At 41.3% G+C, this 23,656-nt stretch overlaps 1 protein-coding gene across 1 annotated transcript; it reads right to left on the reverse strand.

The window, feature by feature from the left end:
• Positions 1-1,047: 1,047 nt before the first annotated feature.
• On the reverse strand, positions 1,048-21,412 carry nup210 (nucleoporin 210). The gene is made up of 40 exons (XM_049753581.1): positions 21,035-21,412; positions 20,192-20,331; positions 19,856-19,987; positions 18,781-18,877; positions 17,951-18,101; positions 16,927-17,059; positions 16,686-16,844; positions 16,299-16,367; positions 16,113-16,219; positions 15,813-15,953; positions 15,553-15,690; positions 15,286-15,441; positions 14,743-14,941; positions 14,230-14,375; positions 13,554-13,772; positions 13,158-13,331; positions 12,845-13,037; positions 12,535-12,641; positions 11,524-11,628; positions 11,084-11,185; positions 10,825-10,953; positions 10,472-10,599; positions 10,253-10,388; positions 10,093-10,155; positions 9,503-9,682; positions 9,349-9,429; positions 9,120-9,251; positions 8,870-9,028; positions 8,530-8,621; positions 8,267-8,441; positions 7,457-7,632; positions 6,367-6,587; positions 6,142-6,278; positions 5,182-5,296; positions 4,567-4,713; positions 3,710-3,960; positions 3,429-3,624; positions 3,008-3,115; positions 2,679-2,753; positions 1,048-2,423 (listed from the first exon to the last, which is right to left on the reverse strand). The coding sequence occupies exons 1-40, from the start codon at positions 21,181-21,183 to the stop codon at positions 2,341-2,343; spliced, it is 5,601 nt and encodes a 1,866-aa protein (XP_049609538.1). The 5' UTR covers positions 21,184-21,412; the 3' UTR covers positions 1,048-2,340.
• Between the last annotated feature and the right edge of the window lie 2,244 nt (positions 21,413-23,656).

The following is a 23,656-nucleotide window of genomic DNA, read 5'->3' on the forward strand; positions in this document are numbered from 1 at the left end:
ACATTTTTCACGGATAATTTCATGGATTAAATAAAAAGATAAAAATATTTCGATTTTTTATTTTTTTTTAGGGTAAATCATATTCCACCGGCGGGGGACACCCTGAACAGGTTGCCAGCCAATCGGAAGGCACACAGAGACGAACAACCATCCGCACTCGCACCTAGGGGCAATTTACAGCGCTCAATCGGCCTATAAAACATGTTTTTGGGATGCGGGAGTAAACTGGATTGCCCACGCACATGCAAAGTTTGCAAATTCCAGGAACGCGCACGCACTGAGTGAAAGGCGGAAACCGGCCGTTGCTGTGGCGCAGACTGTACCAGCTTGTTTTCAATAAAAACATAAAGAACACACTTTTATGTTTGTCAATTTCCATCTTTAGAAGCTTGGTTGCCTTTCTTCTTTTTATTTCAAGTTCTATCTTGCGTTCTGTGCGAGTACGTCGAGCGTGCACATTGCAGGGAGTACGTGGAAGCATACAAGAATTTATTAGCCTGACTTTTTCTGGGGTATTTTTTTTTTAGCGAGTGTAGAAATTAGGAACAGATTTTCCCTTCACTAAGAAAAGTTAGGAGGTGAAGAATAAAGTGACAGTTTTTGTTATAAAGGTTTGAAAAAGCAAGACTAAAACTGTTTTTTTGTTTTTTGGTGTTTTACACGGAGTAATAGGGCAAAAAGTGTGACTTTTGGGATAGTCCGGCACGCATTATGTGCTTTTACATAATAAAAATACATCGTAAGTCGCGGTAAAACTGTATTCCATGTTAGATGTGTAAGAATGTGGAACTTCTGAACTAACATAGCGTTCCTTGACTTGTTATCTGCCAGAAGTGCTAGTCATAAAAAAAATTGGAGGGTTATGAATCTAAACAGGGTCAACATTCTTTGGTATACTAAAGAACATTTTATATGTGATGGTAATACTTTGATGAACCAAAACAGAAATGCAAAAAATTGTATTCTTAAGAATGTTAAAGTGTGTTATTGCTGGATCGTCTCAATTGTCATTTGGTATATACACTTTAGTATATAACATATATACACTTTGCTGAATTTTAATCAATAACTTTTATTTGGCGTATTTACACAAGAAAACCAATGGAGGGAAACTGAAATTTAACATACCATCGCAGTTAACATTTTCCCAACAAAATCACGACAATTATTTCAAGAGGCATATTCACACAAGGAAACCAACATGGGGAAAACATACCGTCACGGTGAACATTTAGCCAACAAAATCAAGACCTTTTCACGGAAATCAGTCTTTTATGCCCGTATCTTGAGCAGGTCCAAACAAAACCTGAAGACTGTCACATTTTGTTTTCTTGCAGTGAAGCTCCTCAACTCAAGAAAGATGCTTAACATCTTTTACTGTTTCAAGTTAATGAATTAAACAAAAGCTGCACGCATCATGGCTCAAACTGATATCACTGAACTGATGATGCACATTTGAAGGATTTGTCACATTTTAGATTGCTTTCAGTAGGCTTTTCAGTAAAATGTGTTTAGGCTACAACAACAAAGGACATTTCTTCGTATTTTCAAGTCAGTTTTTTTGTCACAAAAGCATGTGGCTCCTGTTGAGTTTACAAGAAAACTGATAAGTGGGCAAAGTCAACCAATACACAGCATAACCTTACTGGGGAAAAAAAAAAAAAAAAAACATGTTTAGAAGTCAGACAACAATATGAGTTTCGTGAACAATGGAGTGGGCTTGTTAATAGAACTCAGCAAATGGCAGAACAAGGACAGTGAGCTATTGAAACTTTGTTCTATGCGCATGCGCACACGCACACGCACACAGACACACATGAAAGCATTTAAAAGGCCATTGCAAGTCCATCCATCCATTTTCTGCACCGCTATGTCCCCACGGGGGTCGTGGGCGTGCTGGAGCCTATCCCAGCGGTCATCGGGCAGTAGGCGGGGGACACCCTGAACCGATTGCCAGCCAATCGCAGGGCACACAGAGACGAACAACCATCCACACTCGCACCCACACCTAGGGGCAATTTGGAGTGCCCAATTGGCCTGTCAAGCATGTTTTTGGGATGTGGGAGGAAACCGGAGTGCCTTGAGGAAACCCACGCGGGCTCAGGGAGAACATGCAAACTCCACACAGGGAGGGTCGGAGGTGGAATCGAACCGGTACCCTCCTAACTGTGAGGCGGACGTGCTACCCAGTGCGCCTCCGAGCCGCCCTCCATTGCAAGTCTTGTACCAATATCAAAATGCAACGATTTTGCAGTCGCGTCCAACAGCTTTTACTGCGAGGGTATTGAGGTACATTCAGTCATGACCCTCTGTGGGACGAGAGGGACAATGAAGGCTTTGTCAGTAGTTGGTAGAGAAGAGACGCAACCTGGAGTTGCTGTTTGTCTCCATCCCGGGTATGGACTGGTTGAAAGAATCTGGGGCTGAGAACAGAGACAGGAGGAGTGCTAATGAATTCAACAGTACTTATAATATGTAATATGAGAAAAAAGTTAGTAATTTTTAGTATGGTACGTATACTGTATGCTTGAGCAGTGTGTTAGTCTATTGTTTTGCATGATGCTGAATGCTATCAGATTTATCACATAATCAGATTTATGACATAACAGTTCCCATTCTTTCTTGCAAGCATATTCATTGTTTTTCTAACAGGAAACATCATTCTAACTGTGTCCTACCAGCGACGGGTGGAGGCCTCCTGAGGGTGAAAGGAGGGTACGTTTGCTGTTTTGGAGAGAACACCGAGTGGATGACTGCAGAAGACAAAATGGGACAATTTGTGAAGAGCTGAGAACCATAACACCATCAAGACTGAGCATCAAAAATAGCACATTCAAAGAGGAAAAAATGATATGCATTATCATTAAAATGATATCCAAGCATGAACTGTACGTGTACCATGGCATTAAATTGTCGGACAGCGCAATCCATTGCAAAGGTGTGTTGCCATGAAGATAAAGAGGTCAAGATGAAAGAGATTTAATAGAAGTAGTAACTGGCACCCTACCGATGATGACGATGGATGTAACAGCTAGCAAGGCAAACAGGGTGAACAGCATCACGTGGTAAGAGTCGTGTGGTGGGCGGTCCCCCTCTCTGTTAAATTGTGCAGCAGCTGTATTTGAAGAGAACAAGACGAAATACCAGTCAGAATGTATTCCAAGGCCTAGATGGAGCTACAACAAAGTACAAATTATAAATTACAGCACAAGGCAGAACTGGTTTGGCTATGATTGTATTAAAAAATGTTTGTTGATGTAATTGGACACTTTTTTTTTTTTTACATATTACTGAAATGAATAGTAATTGCTCTTAATTAAACAAATGAACATTGAAAAATCAAAAGATTTTTCACACAGTCCCTCTTAAATCTTTTTTAAGACACAACCTTATTGTGACTTCCCATTAACCCACAGAGGGGAACTTACCTTGCATGCCTGCACCAGGCTCAGCCACGTGTATCAAAGTGATCGGGATGATGAGACTCTGACCCGAGGAGGCACTGCTGATGGTAATGGAAGCAGAGTCAGCTGCTCGCAGGTCCAAAACCCTGATGGTGTACTTCGACAGACTGCTGTGTGCCTCGATCTTCTGAATACCAATGATGGGAGAACTGGATACCACCTAAGACCCAAAACAATATTCCGCTATATTGGAATGCTTTATCTGAGGAGTCATTATTTTTATGAAAAAAGTTATTTCCCCTGACCTCCATGTCTGCGAGGGCAGCAGCTGGACCGAAGACTGAGAGCTCCGCAGATGGGTGCAAGTTGGAGAGGATCAGCTCCGTCTGGTCGCAGTAGAGGGCGGGCTCTATCGGCAGTCTGGCGCTAACCTGCTCCCCAGAGAAGGCACTGCCCTCCAGGCCAGCCTTCACGAGCAAGTTGGTCATGGACATGCTGAGAACTCGGGTTAGCTGGTCTGCCATTGGCTGCAGGCTCATTAAACACTTGTACAGGCCTATGGCAAGGACAAAAAATAGGAGGCTAAAAATAACAAACTGATGAGAAAGCGGAAACCTAACGTTGAAGTGAAAAAATTAAACAAGCAGCCGGCAAAATGACATAAGAGCAAAAACAACCAAATAAAAAAAGCTTGGCGTCCTAATCCTCATAGACAGCATATTTCAGTCACATGTTCCCACTAACTCCAACTGCAATTAGACAAGGTTTCAGGTGTTAAGCAGCCTCTGCAGCACAACATATCAAGCTGGCATCTTTGATGGGTGATGTTAGATACACTCCGTGAGCCTCACAGCTATTGATTACAGCTTGTAAAGCTGTATTTACCTGACCCCTCACTTGGAGGCACAGAGGCCACATTTGATTCAAGACAGCCTTGTTGCACAGAGCCATGTCAAAGCTATCAAAAGCAGTTTAACCGAGGGGGCATTGAGACCTCAGATTCACTTTCATTTTTATTTCTTTAAAGTTATTCTAAATGGGAACTGGTTCTCAGCTGACTTAGCTGGTTAAATATGGGTTAATAAATACATATATTCACCAGCTCATTACAGATCCAATAGGGAGCATTCCAAACAGGTATGTAAATTCAGGTAAGACATACCAATGCTGGGATCAAAACTGGTGTGTGTTTTGAAGACGCTGCTTGCGGGGAAATCAACAGCATCACTGGTAAAGCTGAGGAGGCAAGCGACAGAAGTTTCTGGCTGCAGTAGCGCTATGGCTTCTGTCTGGATCGAGGAGCAGGTTCCTGCAGGATACATTACATCGCCATAAGCTTAAGGCTAAAATAAATAGAGGAGTTAAAGAAATAAGATGAAGATTGGAAACGTGGAAGGAGCTATGCCGAAAGCATTTGAGAGTGATTTAATAAGTTTCGCTGTTAAATACATTCTGTAGTGAAACGTAAAGATAACACATGGAATGGGTGAAGTCTTTTTTCACTTCAATAAATATGAGGGCCATGAGGCTTAGCGTGGAGAGCAATGTGGTGCAGGTTTTTACATCAACAATCAACTGCAGTTACTATTAGTTATTCATCCGAGCAAGTGGCCTTCAAGGTTCCATTAGCGTTTAACAATATTGTTCTCTTTTGGAGTGATGACTGGAAAAACAACAATTCAGTGGAAAAATAACACTTTGGAAGTTTACATATGGATTTGTTTTGTAATTTTCGACGTGTAGTGACAAAATTTCACAAGTTGAGTATTTCCCGTACCAATGAGGTTGGTTCCTTGTCCTCTGGTTGTGAGTAAGACTTCAGTCTGCTTGCCAATTCTGACTGGCAAGGCCTGCGCCATTGCGGCGGTCTTTGTAGCCGATTCCACCACAACCTAACAGTCAAGGGGAAAAATTGAATTATCATGCTAGTCAATTATTTCAAAAATAAGAGATAGTGATGCAGTATCTGTACAAATATGCAGGTTACATTAAGATCAATTAGGTGGACTGAATCTGAAAAAAATTTAAATAGTAAATAAGTAAAATAAATTAAGTAATTCATCTTTTCTCTACTTGATCAAGTGTGAGCATCTCATCACACGCAAATGTGACATGGAGCAGGACATACTTTCCGACTATGGGAGTGGTTCACAATGTTTTTGTCTAGTGTAAACTCAAACCTTTTTGTCATACCGCGAGTACACTCACTCATTCCTGTTGCAATTCTTTTAAGGCAGAAAGTAACACAACTGACTATTAAGTGAAAGTTATTTTATTTTGTCTTCTTAATTTGAATTCCAATCTCAGGCACTGTCTTCTTAATTCATTACAGTACGGCAGTTACACCAGTCATCTGTGCTTTAATGAGACACTTGAGCGGACACACGGCTATACTGCGGGTTTTGACTTTGTGGGAAAAAACGTGTTGCACATATAATCCTATTTTATTGAGGAGTTTATGAAATGACTGAAAGTATTTATTTACTTTTAACATTCACCGCCTGTTGGGTACTTTTGTTCAATAAAGAATTTAATTTTGTGTGCTGTCTGCTTCGGGGTTTAAATTCCTCTCCACAAGTCACAGGGAAGGGTTTAATATGCATAATTAGAACTTAATCAGATACCAAAGAACCCCCCCAAAAAAACCCACCAAACCCTCAGTAATTTAGCATTTGTAAATTTTACCAGTTACGTTTGTCGCTATGAGCTCCGCTATGTTTAAGAAATAATACATTACCTCTCTGTATGTTTTTAAAACACCAGGTATCTCGTAGTACACGGTAGCTGCCCCATTGTCTCTGGCCACAGCGGCACCGGTTTTGGAATCCACCTGGAGCACAGCATTGGCTGAGGAGCTCCAAATACCATGACCTCCTGCAGAGAAAAGTAGAGTGAAAACACTGCGCAAGATGACAAATTGTTCCATAGGTTTGGCACATTTACATGCTCTTAAGACGCTCACCCTCTTGACTGGTCAGCTGTGCAGTAAAGCAAATGACGTCTCCCACCACCAGCCTCTGGGCCTCTCCTGGCAGGATGCCATGCTCCACGGGAAGAGGAATGTAGTCCGCCATCGCAGTGTTTTCGTTGTCATGCACAGACAGAAGCGTGAGGCCTACGTTGACCGTCCTGACCGTCAAAGTGTGGTTATCAGGCCCAGACCCGACCTGCACCAGATCATCCCTAACAGACAGAGATAAAACAATTTAAAAATTAATTGCAAAGAAAAAGTATTTGAAAGGTACACCTTCAGAGGTTTTTCTTTTCTGCATTATTACTTGAAAATTTAGACTGTCTGAAGCAGATTAATCTTTGAATGGAAGCTTCAAACAGAGCAGTTGATCAAACGCTGTCTCCAGTAGTATTAGAAAAATAAACAAGGAGTGTAGCATTTCATTTTTGTTGGCACTACGTGTCCTGCTTTCTACCTCCATCAAAAGAGCATCTGCTATGGACAAGCGACTCCCAACTGAAATACCAGTCAAATCCAATCACCTCTTGGAGATTTTAAAAATAATTTAATAACAGCCTATTTTTTTCGGTCGCAAGAGTATCAGCCTTGCATGACTCTGATTTTGATTGGTTTCCCCCCAAAAGTGAATGTCAGCACCATGAGTACACGTCCCTGCCAACCACTACCATTTATTTAACTCACTCACTCCTTAATTGAGGGGATAACAACTTGTGAAACCATGTTGACGAGAACAGCCTCGTGAATTAACGTAGTGAATTACAAGGAGTGCCTGCCTCATGATTCCAAACCGTACTTGAAGTCATGAACTGTTAATGTGCCATGTTCATAAAGCACAGATCAGAATAAGTGCTCACAGGTCTGGTATTCAATTGTAAATATTTTGCTTTCAGTCTTCCAGGTATACCACATGGAGATGTAAATTAGAGGCGCACTTGTAAAGTCAACGTGTAAATCATCCAAGGTTGTCGTCAGTTGGTACATAAGACTCATCAGTCAGACATGTTTGAGTGGCTTGTGGCTTTGGCACCCCACTCCTCAGGGATATTTGCTCAGATCCAGAGGTAGAGTGAAGACTCACCTGTTTGTGGAGAAGGTGACACGGCTGTTGGAGCTGTGGAGGGTCTCTCCAGTGCTGGTGTGAAAATGGACAGTGAAGGTGAGGACAATGCCCAAAGGGATGGCTTTCAAGCTCTCCCCGGTGGGCGTGTGTAACGCTGGACTGGTACTGAAGCGCACGTAGGACACAGGTACCACCTGAGGGAAGAGGAGGGGAGTGTTGCCGCCTTACAATGTCACCACAAGACTTTGTACAATTGTTTACCACACAGCAAGAGAGTAAGGGATAGAGGTTGACGGCCTGGAGCTCCTTTGAACATAAACATGGATAAGCATGGACTTAAGAACCAAAGTGCTAAAATCAATGATGAACAATCAATTGTCGATTAGGTTTCGTTTCGCCATTGTAAATGAGAAAATGTTCTAAATTGACTTACGTGGTAAAACACTGAATTAAAAAAAATGAATAAATAAATATCAGGTAATAGGGACACCCTGAACCAGTTTCCAGCCAATCGCAGGGCACACACAGATGAACAACCATCCGCACTCGCACTCACACCTAGGGGCAATTTGGAGTGCTCAATCGGCCTACCATGCATGTCTTTGGGAAGCTGAAGAGCACCAGAGTGCCCAGAGAAAACACACTCAGACACGAGGAGAACACGCAAATCATGTAACATGGAATCGAACCAACAATCTCTGAACTGTGAGGCGGACGTGTTAACCAGTGCTCCACCGTGCCGCCCCATAAGTGAAATGACAAAATGAATGTAATCCAGATCACAATTTAAATGTTTTCAAAAGGTCAGAGGAAGCCTTTCAAACTGACCTTTACTGCGACGATGAGAGTTTGATTGACACCAAAGGACTCTTGTGAAGTAACCAGCAGTGATGAAATGCCAGTGAGTGGGCCAGAGAAGAGGAAGCCCTTGTCATCAACTTGCGCGATAGCAACTTGGTCAGCGTAATTCATCATTTGGTATGACAGTGCACCCACACCATCCCTAGTGCATATCAACACAAGTGAATTTACAGGTAGGGTTTTCTCAGTATTTAATTGAGGAACATGGTAAACCTGCAAGTTGAACTAACCTGTTCGTTTGGAGTTTGAGGGCTGAATTTGGAGTCATGAGTATCTCGTCGGACTCGACTTGGGGATTAATCATCTGTAGCTTGTCATAGACCTTGATAAAGCAAAGAGTGACACCACCATTATTAGGGCATGATTGACACGTTAAAGTCTCTAATTTGTAGCCTTATCGCTTCACAAAGCTAATTTCAAATATTCCAAAGATCAACAATTCCACTGCTCTACCTACAGCTTTTGACGTTTAAATTTGATGGAGGCAGCAGATGGGGCAGGTCGGTACATTGTGACAATTAGCTCACTTTATAGTAAAATGTAAACCCGAGCCCAGTTTTAGAGTTGTACCTGGATTTGGATCTCATCTTTGAGCTCTGAAAGATCCCCAGCAAGTTGACCAACAATCGGATCGACAACTCTGAGGACAACCTTGAGCCCAGTCCGCCCTCTTGTTCGACCCGTCACGCTCATGCCGAAATTGTGCTCGGCGTTGAGCTCTACATTAGCCTGCGGGCATAGGAAGGCAAATATGGCAAAGAGTGAATAGTGAACAACAGTGAGGGTAGCTACAGTACACACAGGTGGTGCACATGCATACCATAGAGTGTCTTGACTGGACATCCAGGATGTCCCTTTTCGTAGTGGACCAGTGGAAGCTAAGTCCTGGCACAGCATTGCCAAAGGTGAAGGGTGTTTGGCTATTGGTCAAACCCATCACAAACACAGGCATCTACAGAAGGAAATAAGGTGCGACAAGGGCCCATGGCAACCATTTAATAAAACGTGTTTGACTGGAAACGGTCTTTCTAAAAATGTACAGTGCGTACCTGCGCTCCCGTCTTCATACGTGTAATGGGTGCTCGGATTCGAATGGCAGTCAAATACACAACCTCAACTTCTACCTGATCCTAAAACACAGAAGAATCCATTTGCAGTTGCATCTGTGACAACTCACCCACATCACCCGATGACGTTATTTACCTTTGACACAACAACCAGCTTGCCGGTTTCCGCGTCGACAGCTTGGACGAGTCCTGTCACAGTGACGTTACCGACGGTCACACCCTTGACGTGACCTATACCGTTAACAGAAGCGATGTCCTCATCGGAGATAGAAAAAAGAATATTGGACTGAGGCTGAGGCCCCCCCTCAGATGTGATCTAGAAACAGGGAGATTTTAAATCAGAATAATGAATACATTTTGGCAATGTAACAATTAGGCCGAAGCATTTCCAAGAGTTATTGCCGTTCATTTTACGACGACAATGGCAAAAATCATTAGATGAACCTTTTACATGAACTTTCTGAAGTGGTACATCACTTGGGTATATTACCCTATGTAATGTTGGGCAATTAGATGGAGTTCTGATTAGATAACGGTGCTTTTTAATGAGCACAACAGTGCACCGAAAGAGAAGAGAGCATTGAGGCCAATGCTGTTTTCTGAAGAAGAAGCCTGGCAAAGGTCCCTTTTGGAAGAGTGATGGCGGACCAAATGAACTCTTTTGGCAAGTTCAACTGATGCAACCTGCTGTCAGCATGAGCATCGGTCGCGTTTACACAAACACACCTGCATCATTGCTCCAATCAGCAGAGTCATTTTCCGAGGGATGAGTTTGAATGGTGGAAATACCTATTAAAAAAAAAAAAAAAAAGAAAGAGTTCACATGGTGTAGTTTGTATGTTGGAAGTTCTGAACATGACTTGAGTGACGTGAACAAACAAAATACCTCGATTTGTTGAGGGACAGATGAAATTTTTCTCCCATTTTTATCTACTACGACAGCTGACAACGTTGTCTGGCCAATAGAAAGACCTTTTGCAACGTAAACCGCAGTGTCATGTTCTGTGGACTCTGCGAGTGGTCTATAAAAGAAACAGAAAGATGTGTCAACTAAGGTTAAGATACCTTTTAACACCAGTGTCACATCAAGTGTCATATCACTTACGTTAATGCGACAATTGAAGACGCTGCCTTAACTTTCAATTTCATGAATGGGAAATAGCTGGTTGGGAAAGGCTTTTTGTTGTAATTCAATACTGTGACATAACACCTTACTGATTTGCCAATTTCCACCTGTAAATGAGACCAATGAGGCCAGTCATGAGGGAAATCACCAGTTTGGTTCACAGGAAGGGCAAACCAAAGGGAGCTCCATGAATATTACAAGTTGAGCACTCGTACAGAACAAATATATTGAGCGCCACCAAGGCACGCATGGAATGTGTTACATAGACTGTAATAAGGATCATCGTGTCAACCACATTCATTAAATGAGGAATTATCAGACTGGAAACTGACCTTGTCGACCACTCTCAAATTCACCTCCAGGATTTCAGAAACCCGCACTGTGGCTTTGGCTGTAGATGGGACCGCTAAACAAAGGTCATGAATCATCAATTGCACCACACCTGGCTGGATAGGGGCAACCTGGCGACATAAAGGAATTCACAAGAGAAATTCAAATTGAACCCTTTAAACCACCATATGCATTTATACTGTGATTTCCTATTTCCCTTCCCTAATTGACTCCAATACAAATCCAGATGTCCCCACATACCTGAACTGTTCCTTGGGTGTCCTGAAACACCACATCTGCAATGTCTTTAATGCTGCTGTTGACAAAAAAGTGGCCTGACCCCCCTCGTACGACAAGATTACTCTGTAAGGAAAAACACACGTAAAACTTTTCAACATATCTCATATTTGGTATGGTTAAGACTTTCATCTCACAATTCAAGCTCACATGCAAGGTCGGTCGAGCATGGTGTGCGAGTCACACCAGATAGACCTCATCACAATTGCACATTAAAATTCCTTTAACAGAGTTCACGGCATTTATTTATGCCTTACATGTGTCAAACCCGTCTTAGGCAAGCAGGGCCCTCTAAAATCTGTCAAATGTGCTTGGATGAAGTTACTTGCAAAATATACAATATTTAATACTAAATGTATGGACCCAACAGTTACCAATCAGTAAAATAAAAACACATCTCTTACCCGCACATCTGGGTGGTTGAATATGGTCAATGTGTCAGGAAGAACCTTCACAGCTTCAACTAACAGGAGTTCCAATGTTGCTGACACAGGGGTAAACATGTCACCCTTTCCACAAAAACAGTTGAAACAGACAAAAAGAAACTAATTAAGTGAAATAAATGAAAAATCAGTCAATCCACAACTGACCATAGATCTAAAATGGTGACTCCTTTCGGTTTTTCCCCTCAGGGGTCGCCACAGCGAACCATCCGCTTTTGTCTAAATGGTTCACATGAGACGTTTTTACGCTGGATGCCCTTCCTGACGCAACCCTCTGCATTTATCTGGTCTTGAGACCGGCACAGGGGAGACATTGACATGTGCCCCCATATGGCTGCCTGACCAGGAATCGAAGACAGGCTACAGCGGTGAAAGTGCCACATCCTAACCCACTGGACCATCAGGGATTTATTTTCCTCTAAAATACTTGCATAAAAAGTAAATGGTAATGGACAAGTATATTTTCAGAATGCATCCACAGGATGCCCTTATGCATTCAGAGTCAAGCGACATCGAATATTTGAGATACAAAGATGGCAAGATGCTATATTCGTGTGACAAAAAATGTCAAAAGAAATTCAAATATTTTGTACATTTTTTGTCTGACGATTAAGCCCACACAATGAATGTAAAACAAAAACTGCTACAATTGTTTGCCATCTTAATACAGTTTCCCACCCAAAGCAATCGTTGCATATTTACAAGCAATATTAACATGCGCCTCTCCTTGCCCAGCTGCAGATTACTTTTTGGTAGAAAGCATTAAATGGGGCCTTGAAAATGAAAGCCTCCTTTTAAACTGAAATGCAGTACTGTAGCTTTGAGAATTTGTTAGTTATATACTAGATATGTACCAAAGAGGGGCTTTAATGTCTTTCAGGGAAGACAAAATGGGCAAGTAGGTCACTGTCACAGCAAGGAGAGAAAACAAACTGTTCAATGATGAGATAAACTGTCAAATTTGACACGTACCCGTCGATGAACATTGGCTGCTTGGATATGAGACTGCTGATATTCCAGCGCTGTCGCTGTGATGGCAGCAATCCCCGATTGACGATGCACGACGACAGTCTGCCGGCCTATTACGGGTGACAAAGAATTGCTAATTAAAAAAACAAAGCAATCCATGATTTTAGTCATTATAGAACTCCAGCAATGGAAGTTGAGGCAATCAATTCAGCAAAGGCTTCCTCTCCAAAAAGCTCACCCAAAGAATAGATATCCAAGTTTAGGTCTGATAAAAATGAACAAAAGACCAACTTTTAAGAACAGACACTTATACCGTGTAGTTTCATCTGTTTGTTTTCATCCTCAAAAGGTTCAAGGGTCATAGGTAGGGTAGGCTCGATACTGGCCAGGGACACTTTGCTTGATTCCCACACTGTGCTCAGTGAGCTGAAGTTGTCAAACCTCCGCCCTTGTTCATCAAAAGCTGCAAGCTCCAAAACTGAGTTGCGGTAATTTGAAACCGGTACCTTTAAAACAGCACAAGAGACACAATCATTCGTTGGATCATTTTGCCTAAATACCATCATTGCAATAGTAAGGCTTTTTTTTCCCCTTCCAAATCAAGGAGGCAGAAGAAAGAAGCATACCACGTATTTGTTCTGCTGCAGCAGAGGGCATGAGAATTCGAGCTGTGGAACGGCGTACACTGGGACCAGTGTGAAGCGTGACGGAGGAGCGCAAACAAACTTTACAGATGCCCGCTCTTCGGCGGGATAAGGGTTGGTCATACTGGCCTTGTTGCTCACCCTCACCTCCAGCATCTGCAAAATTTTGATGGGTCACTACAAAGCTGACAGTGGGGTCACCATAACAGTACACTTCTCTAAAATCTGAATATGCACATTTTCTGCCGGATTAGATTGTGTAGGTGCCATTGTGATCAGAGCTGTGGCCAGTATTTTATACAAAGCTGAAATGTGTAGTCAAGAGACGAAAAAGTCAAGCGACTACACAACACAACATCAACACAACGGCGAAATTACCTGCTCTCCCAATGCCCTGCAGGTTGCTCTGACCAAGTGCTGATCGTAATTATGGGAGAGTGGGCTAGCCAGAGTCAGGCTCACGCTTTCTTCATTCTCAGCTTTCAAGTCACAGAAGAATTTAGAGGGCTTCAGAACCCAAGGCTGAGGCCCACCCTCAAACAGCATGTCTTTAGAGGAACCCAGTGTCACAACAGCCACGGACACGGGGTCAATAGCCTGCCAAATGACATCAGTAAGACAATTAGTCTAAGAAAGGAGCGTGACCACGTATATTGTTATGACATAAAACGGCCTCCATCACAATGGCAGATTTCTTCAATATCGCCCAGCGCATCTTATTCCTATGCAGCAGAGAGGCGTACTTTTATAAATCAGACGAGCAAGCGTATAATGCATAATTAAAATGCATAGAGCTTGGAAGAAACCCAAGAGGAGATCATTTGAAGAGTCACTGATCATCCCATTTCTGCCTTGATTCTAAGGGCAGGCTATGTGTATGAATGCCCACGGTGCGTGCAAGAGTGGCTTTTTTGCCACCTTCGAGAACAAAGGCTAATTGGCCTTTTGAGGCCAAAGGAAAACAATCACAAAATGACTTAAGGGCAGGTTTGTGACGTTAGATGAACAAAATCTGTCGACAAGGATATTCGTATTGAGACTTTTTAGGACTCACGATGAGGGGAGGGTAAGCTGCAATCGTGATCTTTGCGCTGAGGTGAACATTGCCATGGTTGTAGCTGACCGACAGCGTGGTGTAGCCCGGGGCCAGGGCTTTGGCTCTCACCCCACTGCAGTGGCCTTGGCCTGGACCCAGTCGACCTTCAAGGCAGAAACGTGTTTTTTAAACCACCAATTTGAAAATGTTTCAATGTTGAACAAGTTCTATGTGTCCTACCAAACACACACACACACATCGATGTATTGCTGGTCTCACTGCCGCGACCAACAAATAAAAACAATACAACAAGCAAACATGCCCTTTTATTCTCAAATACAATATGCCTGAGTGGTCTGTTCCTTTGACTAACTGACAAGTAGGATGACCAGCAAATGTGCCATCTATTAGTTAATGACCTTTACTTGATGGCAATTCTCCTGTGAGTGAGGCAACTAGCAATAAGAGGAAGAATTAATCTTTTGTGCGCTGAAGCAGATGCCACACATCAGAATGCATTTGCAGACTTGCCTTCAAGATGCTGAAAGACGCCTTGGCTTTCCACATCTACCTGCAGGTCAAAGTGGGAGCAGTCACTCAACATGACAGGCTCCATCCACTTTTCCTCCAGTCGGCCAAATATTCTGAGCGGTAGCTCTAGAATCATGCCCACTCGAGCCTCCACTGGGCAGGGAGCAAAGTCCATTGCTACAGGTTCAACGACGTATACCTATCGGATTAAATTTTTTATAATCAATGTCAAACTTCGGGATGAAAGTACACGTTTAAGTTGATAAAGCTCCATCACTAAGTAATCAAAGTGATAACTGACAGCCTCCTGCCAAAAATTTAAATGTTTGTCATTTTTATGCCAAAAAATCATATCGATTTTAATGTTTCATTATATTATTGGTGATTAATACATTTAAAAATGCTATAGGGAACTATGCAGAGAATACAGTGGTGTCAGTGCACTGCTAAAACTTAGTTTTGCTTTCAATACTAATACATTCACATTTGTGAATTAATTTTGCAAATGAAAGGGATTGTCAATAATGTTGGCAGCCACCATACCTTCATCTCCCCAAAGTGGAGAGGGTTGCGCATATCCTGCGCTTTAATTATGCTGACGCCAATGTCCCTGGCTGTTGTCATTACGCCTTTGACAGTCACTGTGGCCACATTTGTGTTGGAGGAAGACCAGCTGAAATTTCCACTGCCGCCGGTTGCCTATCCAAAGCATTGAGAGCAAAGATACATCTCTTAATGACATTGAAAAGAAATTGTACACTATGAAAGGTGTTTGCACAAAACACTTTTGTTCATATTATTGAATTATACCTTTATTGTGTATTGATAGACGCCGACCTTGGGTTGCCATGGGAATGTGAGAATACTGGGACTTAGAACTATAGGGTTATAAATTTCCACATCCTGTTCATTGTGTATCGGATTGGCTAGTGGGTGGACCCCACCTTTCTAAAAGAAGTAGAGAGCACAGGAAGTATTCAGTCTGGCCACGGAATTCTTATGGAGGAATAAAAGGTTGAAACAGTTGTCATTTTGAATTTAAAATATAAACAAGCACATAGCAAACTTACTTCATCCTCAACAGCTCTTAAGGTAGCATCAATGATACTTAGTCCATCTTTCTTAGCTTTGACCCTATGATAAGATCCATTCAGGGAAGATTGCAAAACGTCAAAGTAGTCCAATGAAAAAACGGAGTCAATACGGATGTTCTGCCACAAAAAGAAGGAGAAAAGAAACATCAACAGATGTGCTTTATGTTTTGTTGATGATGGTGACAGTAAAGCTGTGAGCTGTAATAAGCATTTTTATTGTGACATTTTCACCTACAAGCGTTCAATACACTTATAAGTCCACTGAGGTTTACTTACGTCAGACAGGTAGATTTTATTGCCAGATTTATCAAGTACTTCAATCAGGATATCATAGTCTCGACCCGTTTCCAGAACCCAACTGTCTCCAGGATGAATTTTAAAACCTAAACAAAGTATACAAGTTTGAAAAACGTCTCGCAATCACTTTTCCCTTTGCAAAAAAAAGGGAGTGACTGAACAAACCTAAGTAGGCAGGTTCCACCACATACAGAGTGCTATTGGGAAGACGAAACACCCCTTGCATTCGAAGACCTAAATAATACTTGTAAGGAAATTTGGGCGTGATGTTGATAGAATGGCTATTGTTGGACAACCATGTACGCTTCCCGCTGCATCTTCTTGGTTTGTGCAAGCGGCTTCATCCGCTTGCTCCTTTCCAGAATATTTTCAACGTATCCATAACAGCACAAGTACGAAATAAATTCTATCAGAGCAGACTAAACACACTAATGAGACTGTACTGTCTTGTTACTGTATATTAGCAGTGGAAGGGGTCATGAGCCGGTGCAGCTCATCAGTGCATTATTAAGCCTCCAGCAGAGTACAGGCGGGAATATTTCAGAAGGATACTTTTATGGTCGAGCACGACATTGACGTGTCCCAGTTGAACGGCGGTAACCATGGAGGTTCTTTGATCCAGACGTGCGACAGCAACATCCGGGTTACCGTTTGTGTCGACCACGCTGTTCTGAAGATGCAGCTCGTATTGATCACACGGCATTGAAAGCTCTTCAAAAACATGGGGAAATGAAAACATACTAGCTTAGATCTATACTGATGTGCAAACGCAAGCGCTCATCGACAGTCATACCGGCTATCGAGCCCTGTCTTATCTTCAGGACTTTGTATCGGATTGACGTTCCAACCAGCAGGTAGACGTTGTGTGCAGGGCTCAGCAAGATATTCTCTAAAATCAGTAGTTTCACCTCAGCTGCATTCACATCCTGCAGCACAGAATGGAAATCATGAGCCACATAGCAACAGCCTCATCCTCAGGCCAGTGGTTTGAAAAAACAGCATAAGAGAGCCTTAAAGAGGACATGATGTCAATTTGATTTGCTTAATTGATTGCAAGTCACATGCACGTAGATTTTTATGACAAATCAGTAAAAGTTGATAGATTAGTTGCTTCTTGCTTTTTTGACAAGTTGCCACTTTCTTGAGTAGTCAGATACCAAGCACTGATACATCTGGTACTTTGGATAACATTTCTCTCAAAAAACAATGACAGATAATTTCAAGACCAAATATTCTTCTTTAAATCACACAAAGTTAATGGCAATGTTCTATTCTTCTCATTTTTAGTTCATGATGTTAAAATTGTCACAAAAGGGCAGCCAATACTGGTATGAAATAAGGCTGGTTGGTATTGGTTCTGACACCAATACATGCCCATCCCTACCTACTTGTGAGGTCAGAAAAGTGGGCAAATCAAAACAATATGTAATTAATTTAGATCTTTAAAAATTAATGTCACTGAAAAATGCCATCATTTTCAAAATGGCTGGTAGTCTCACACCAACACTCCATTTTCACCGTTTATCACCTTAAAAGTCAACTTTCTCTAAGGAAAGGGGGAATCTTTAATTGAAGTTACCTTTTTATTTTATGACTGGCATATCGCAGCCATAAACTTGTGAAATTATGAGTCAGGTAGGGACGAATGATTATCCCATCTTTCTATATTTAGATCCCTACATCAGTGGAGGTTTACGGTCACATAGAGGCCACGATTTAAATTCTTCTCGTCCTCGAACACTAGGAAATCCTGGAGGCTGTCTGACACTCAGGCAATACATTTGAATAGTTGTGGAGGAAAAGTATTTTTATCTTACTTGATAGAGTGACTCTTGTAGTTTGGCCTTCACTTTAGCGTGTCCTGTTTTCAGGCCTGACACCAAAATGATATTGCCCTGTTTTCCAACACGCTCCATTTCAGATATGTAATCAGGAGGCGTGTATGTTGACTCAGAAAACTTGAGAAACCTTTAAGAAGAGAGACAAGACATGGCATTGTTAACTTTGGGGTCCGACCCAAATAAGTAGCCACCAGGTGTAGCCTTGTGGTACCTTCAGTTATGAATTTAATTAATTTCTTGACCGCACTTGTATATCAAGTCAACTTTTCCCAATTGAAATGAATGGAAACACATTTAATCTGTTCCGACCCCCCCAAAAAAAACACACAAAATGCGTTTTTCATACATTTGTTTGCATTAGAAAATTTGCATTCAACATTACTATGCATAATAATACATTTGCTTTTAAAAATAACCTGAAAACACCGACAATGTGAGCACAAAACAGAATTATACAAAATATATTGTTCATCCTTTTTCTTCTTTGGGGTCTACTCAGCTATGGAACCAGCGCTATGGTGCACCACTGCTGCGCACTGATATTGTCCTTCCATTGCAAGGCAACCAATGTGAATTGGTGGTGACAGGATGTTGTGAAGTATGCTTCCGCCATCTAGTGGTGGGGGGTCTGAACGGCACTCGTTTCAAATTCTGATCATTTAACAAAAAATGGGGAAGTGACAACTTGAATCGCAAAAATTCATAAATCATGGCACTCATATCTCAAGGCACCACTGTGCCCAAATAAATCAAAAACAATATAATTACATTGCGATTAAATAATGCAGATAGAAGGAAAGACCTACCGTAATGAATTATAAGAATCAGAGAATTCTTTTCCATCCCCATCTTTGACTAAACTCCAGTCAAACGCCAGACCGGCAAGCGTGCTGAAGGTGTTTCCTGTGAGAAAAGGCACAAGAGTCATGATTGACTTCTTACGCTTAAACAAGTCACTGAAGATTAAACAAGTGGGCATGCAGCACCTGGAATTTAACATATTTGCATATATTTGTTACTCAGATCAATATACAGTTGGCTGGACTTAAAGGATGCTGAACACATCCATCTGACAACTCATGGCAACTGAATTAGCCTGTATGAGACCAATAGGCATTCCTCCACATTCTTCTACAGTCTACTAATAATAATGAATCTGAGGCCAAAGCTTATTAAACATAAAACCTGATACCTAAAACGTGGGTCACCAATTGTTTTGAAACTGAGCGCTACTTCTTGGGTATTGTTTTATGCAATGGGCTACCAATTTTATATACACCAAATCTGATCAAATTACCTTGAATAATGTTATTATTACTATTATATTCATCTACTGTATGAGAAGAAGTGAATAATTTTGCATGAGAGCCTAATTTCAATAAACAATATCAGCATATCACACTTCACTTCGCAAGTGTTTATATTTTCAAATGATCACTTTGGCATCATTCCTAGGAAAGTACAATGTACCCATTACTGGTGAGCTATTTTTACAACACACCAGTGGGTTACTCGTGTGGTCCTTGGGGGCTTCCTGGCACCATACTGGTAGCCAGTTGCCCTGGAGCTTTTAACAGAAAACATCAGATTGTAGCCACAGCTCATTTAGTAACATGACTTTGTCTTTAACCGATCAGGGAACAAAAACAAACAAGACCAAGTCACAGACACAGCCTGATGGGATCCAAAATTGTTAATGCTGAATTGATATTGGAATTGGTCAATCTTCACAGCAGCAAGAATACACAAAGAGAGCGATATAATCATAGCAATTTAAATGTTATATATTAAATACATCATCACCAGCCTGGATGTGCTAATTAGCTTGGTTAAGGGAGTAGTTAGCAGGCTATAATGACAGGAGGCTTATCTCATGGGCACCTTCAGAGTCCAGTGCATTAATTTCGAGTGCAAGGGGTGAATCCTCCAGGTGTAGCTCTCTGGTGGTGGACACAATGGTGACATCATAGATCACGTCAACGATTGCATCACAACGAACTACCTGCCCTGTCACTGTGAACGAAGAAGGACAACACACAATGCACATTTCAAGCAGTTATAACAGCATAAAACATTCTGAGTCAACAAAAATTGCATAAATAATTGCACAATAGGACATACACCCTGTTGTGTAATATAAGAATTTCATGCGGATTGTGTAGATTTTCTCCATGAAGTACATGCAGTATAACATATTTGTAACTCCTTGATATTTACCAACATCTTCGGCCAGAATGGTGCTGGTCAATCGGGAGGGCTGCGTAGACACAGCTTGAAGAACTGCTGTCCTCGAACAGCCTCGGCTTGTCTCTTCATCTATGGGCTGGACGCTTGCTATGTCTGGTCGATTTGATGTCCTTAAAGAGCACGAGTACAGTACACTGAATATATTGGTCAAGTTCCTGGGCTGTTTTGCACAAAACAACCAATTTTCTTTGTACAAACAACCCAAAGTTGGGTTGACATTCCTGGGTAGGCCCAGCTTTTAACACTAAAGTGTTTCATTAATGCAAGTTAATATTTAAGCATTCTCTCTCTTTCATAGTGTTGATCGTGTGTGTGCGTGTGTGTAAGCCTCCTTTTGGTTAAACTTTAAATTGTCAGTGCAGTCCATCGTTAATGTTTATACCCTCCCAAGTAATCTAAAGTTCTTCCCATGCCTAGGAGGGGAGTACTGGTCACAATTGAAATGAAAGTTTTGGGACGGGACTCGATAAGCAAGACTGCTTCCACCCGTTCCGTTTTCGGCAAGTACGAAACGAACTCTAAGCTTTGTAAAGAAAGTGTGAATTTGATGTCTGTGTACAAGCTGAAATAAAAAAATAAAAAAATCACTGTACTTCTTCGCAAGGTTACTTGCTGAGTGAGAGAAGGCAGTAGCTGCTCATATAGGTTATTAAACACAAATAAAAATGACATAAAGAATGTTTAGGTTCACGAAGAAAGCTGTTCTTCCTTTTTCGGGCACGGTTTCTAACCGACAGATGCTCTGTGCACGAGCAGGGGGGTGTAAATCGACACTTCCTCTGTGAGCATGTCCACCTTCTTCTCTCTACTCACCATCTGTAGCAGCCCTCGGTAGTTTCCAGTGTGAAGTTGATTCGCGTACCTCTAGCAAAGGGCAACAGCACTTTGGGTGTATTAAGCTTGAAGCAGCCATTGTTTTGAATAACACAAAGTATGGACAGCAAAACTAATGCCGACTGCATTTCCGCTTAATATGACTTGTTGGTAGCAAAACTAAAATGAATAGAAACCGCAACAAACTTATATCGCCTCATTAAAAATATTTCATTCGGTATTATTTGAGCGAGGTTATTTATTTTACGGAAAGAGAACAAACCCGAATGTTAACTCATAAACATTTCATATACAGCGAAGCTAATACATGCCGAGAACCCGCCATTTGCAACTATTGGACTTGCAAGCATGTGGGGAGTCCAGATACGTCACACTCCCGGAAAGATGACGCTTTTTCTTAAAGTGACACTCACATGTTAAGCAGTAGAACTCGACGTCTCGTCATCTGTCAATATACCAGTGGTAATAAGTCAGGTTACTCCGTTTTCACTTCATTCTTACAATATTTGATAACATAACCCTAAAACCCAAGTGATTTAATCAGATTAATTGTTTATCTTTTAAACCAAACAGCATTCCCTCTCATGCAACACTCAAGAGTGCAGAATAAACTTGTTTTAAAGATCCCAGTCCATGAAATCCATAGGTCAAAAAGAGTCTTTGACCTGGATTAAGTATGATATCTATCCAGTTTGTTGATTGAATGCCAATGCAAAAAGGTACAAGTTTTGTAATTGCCCTGTCATCTCAGAAAAAAACGACTGAGCAACATGGCAAGGCCCCACAAGGGGGAGGCACACATAATGTAAAAACACAACTTTTGGGTGTGTGCAGAACTAGACGACACTGAAGAACCCAACTTCCTGTCTGTTCAATAAATTCCACCAGCTGTTTACCACTCACTATAGAGCAATTAATTACTTTTATATATAATGCAAGGTATGTATTTCCAACAATGTTGGATTCAATGTTGGCCAGGCATCATTTTCTCTGACATTTACAGTAGGCCTCAGATGAAACCCTAATGTGTTGCCAAATTCTAATTAGCCATCCTGAATTTGGTGTACCGTGCTCTGATCCACTTTGAAGTCAGTGTAGTTGTGCACCTCCCTCTTTGTGGTTTCCTCTTCTTAAGAGAGATGCACGCTTTAATTAGCGCATACACTGTGGATGTGTTTCACATCACTTTACTTTGCCAACTGCAATTTAAGATTTTCTATGAATCATTTTAGGATGAGCAAAACAGCCAATCACCATCAAGATTAGAGTTCCAATAGGTTGCATGATTATTAAAAAATGATTGGAACCGTCTACACATACAATTAAGACATGTCGACACTATGCGTGCTTAGCTTAAAAGGAATGAAATCCTCCTCAGCGCCATGATGACAATGAAGAATAAAATTCAGAATGAGTGTAATTTAGTTTTACAAGGCAGCTGGATTTGAGCTTCACAATTCATTAATGCAAAACACAATAAGTGAGGTAAGGATTAGAATGACAGAATGTCTGAGGTTTAAAAAAAAATGACATCATTACTTTAGATAGAGGCTCCACTATTGTCCATTTTAAGTGAAAACTGCCTGTTGAGCAAACATCTGTCACTTTGTGATGACAACAATTGATCCCTGAACTACAATAATCTTTAAGTGATGCCATGTGTATCTTCCATTCATGAAAATCTTGCTGGATGATGTCATTCAGAAAAGACTGATTCCCAAATGCGTCCTCATCTGGCATGCATGAACAGCACCATTCTACCATCAAAGTTATTTACTTGGCTGCATGCCTTACTTGACTTAGGTACACAAATGGGCACACTATGCCATGACACTAAATACGTAATCAATATCTAACCACGCAATAAATTTCTGCCAGAAATTTAATAGTTTGTCATTTTGGAAGTTTACAACTAAATGTATGTTACAATCCAGGAAAGATGTTATATGTTCCAAATCAGATTGTAATACAAATGAAAGGAAGTGAAAGTGTTACAATGTAATGTTAATTTGGTGTTAAAAGTCTATGTAAAGCCATTACTTAATCCATTGGTTGACCTAAACAAAAAACGTTGAGATGCAACTGATGGGAATTGTGTCCTACTGAGTCTTGCATTCACATTTGATGAGTTCTGAAAAATAAAAACTTGTTCTTTTTCTAAGAATAGTACAATTTCATTGCAACCCAGGCCAACTACAAGACAGTTATGAAGTCTATTTTTCTGCAATTGTCGCCATATGAATGAAGCAGTCTGTGTCCGAATGAGCTACCAAGTACGTTGTTGGTGACTTGCATTGGTTGGGACTCGGAGTCATTGTCCATCTGAGATGAAAGCTAGTATATTAGCATTCTCCTCCCCCACATCTCCCACAATGGGACCAGGGACACCCCGAGGGCAAAGCTGTATCTTACATAATTTGTAAATACAGTAATTTCTTGAGGTAAGCATGGAGCGATCAGGTAACTAATTAGGTGTCACTTTGGATGACCTCATCCAAACAATTTCAATTTCAGCAAGAAGCGATTCACCTGTTCAAACAAAAGACAAAAGCTCTGGATATAAAAGTGTATAGTTAACAATGAACAGATAACAACCACCAC

Source organism: Syngnathus scovelli, chromosome 2 (genome assembly GCF_024217435.2).
Source record: "Syngnathus scovelli strain Florida chromosome 2, RoL_Ssco_1.2, whole genome shotgun sequence".
NCBI lineage: Eukaryota > Metazoa > Chordata > Actinopteri > Syngnathiformes > Syngnathidae > Syngnathus > Syngnathus scovelli.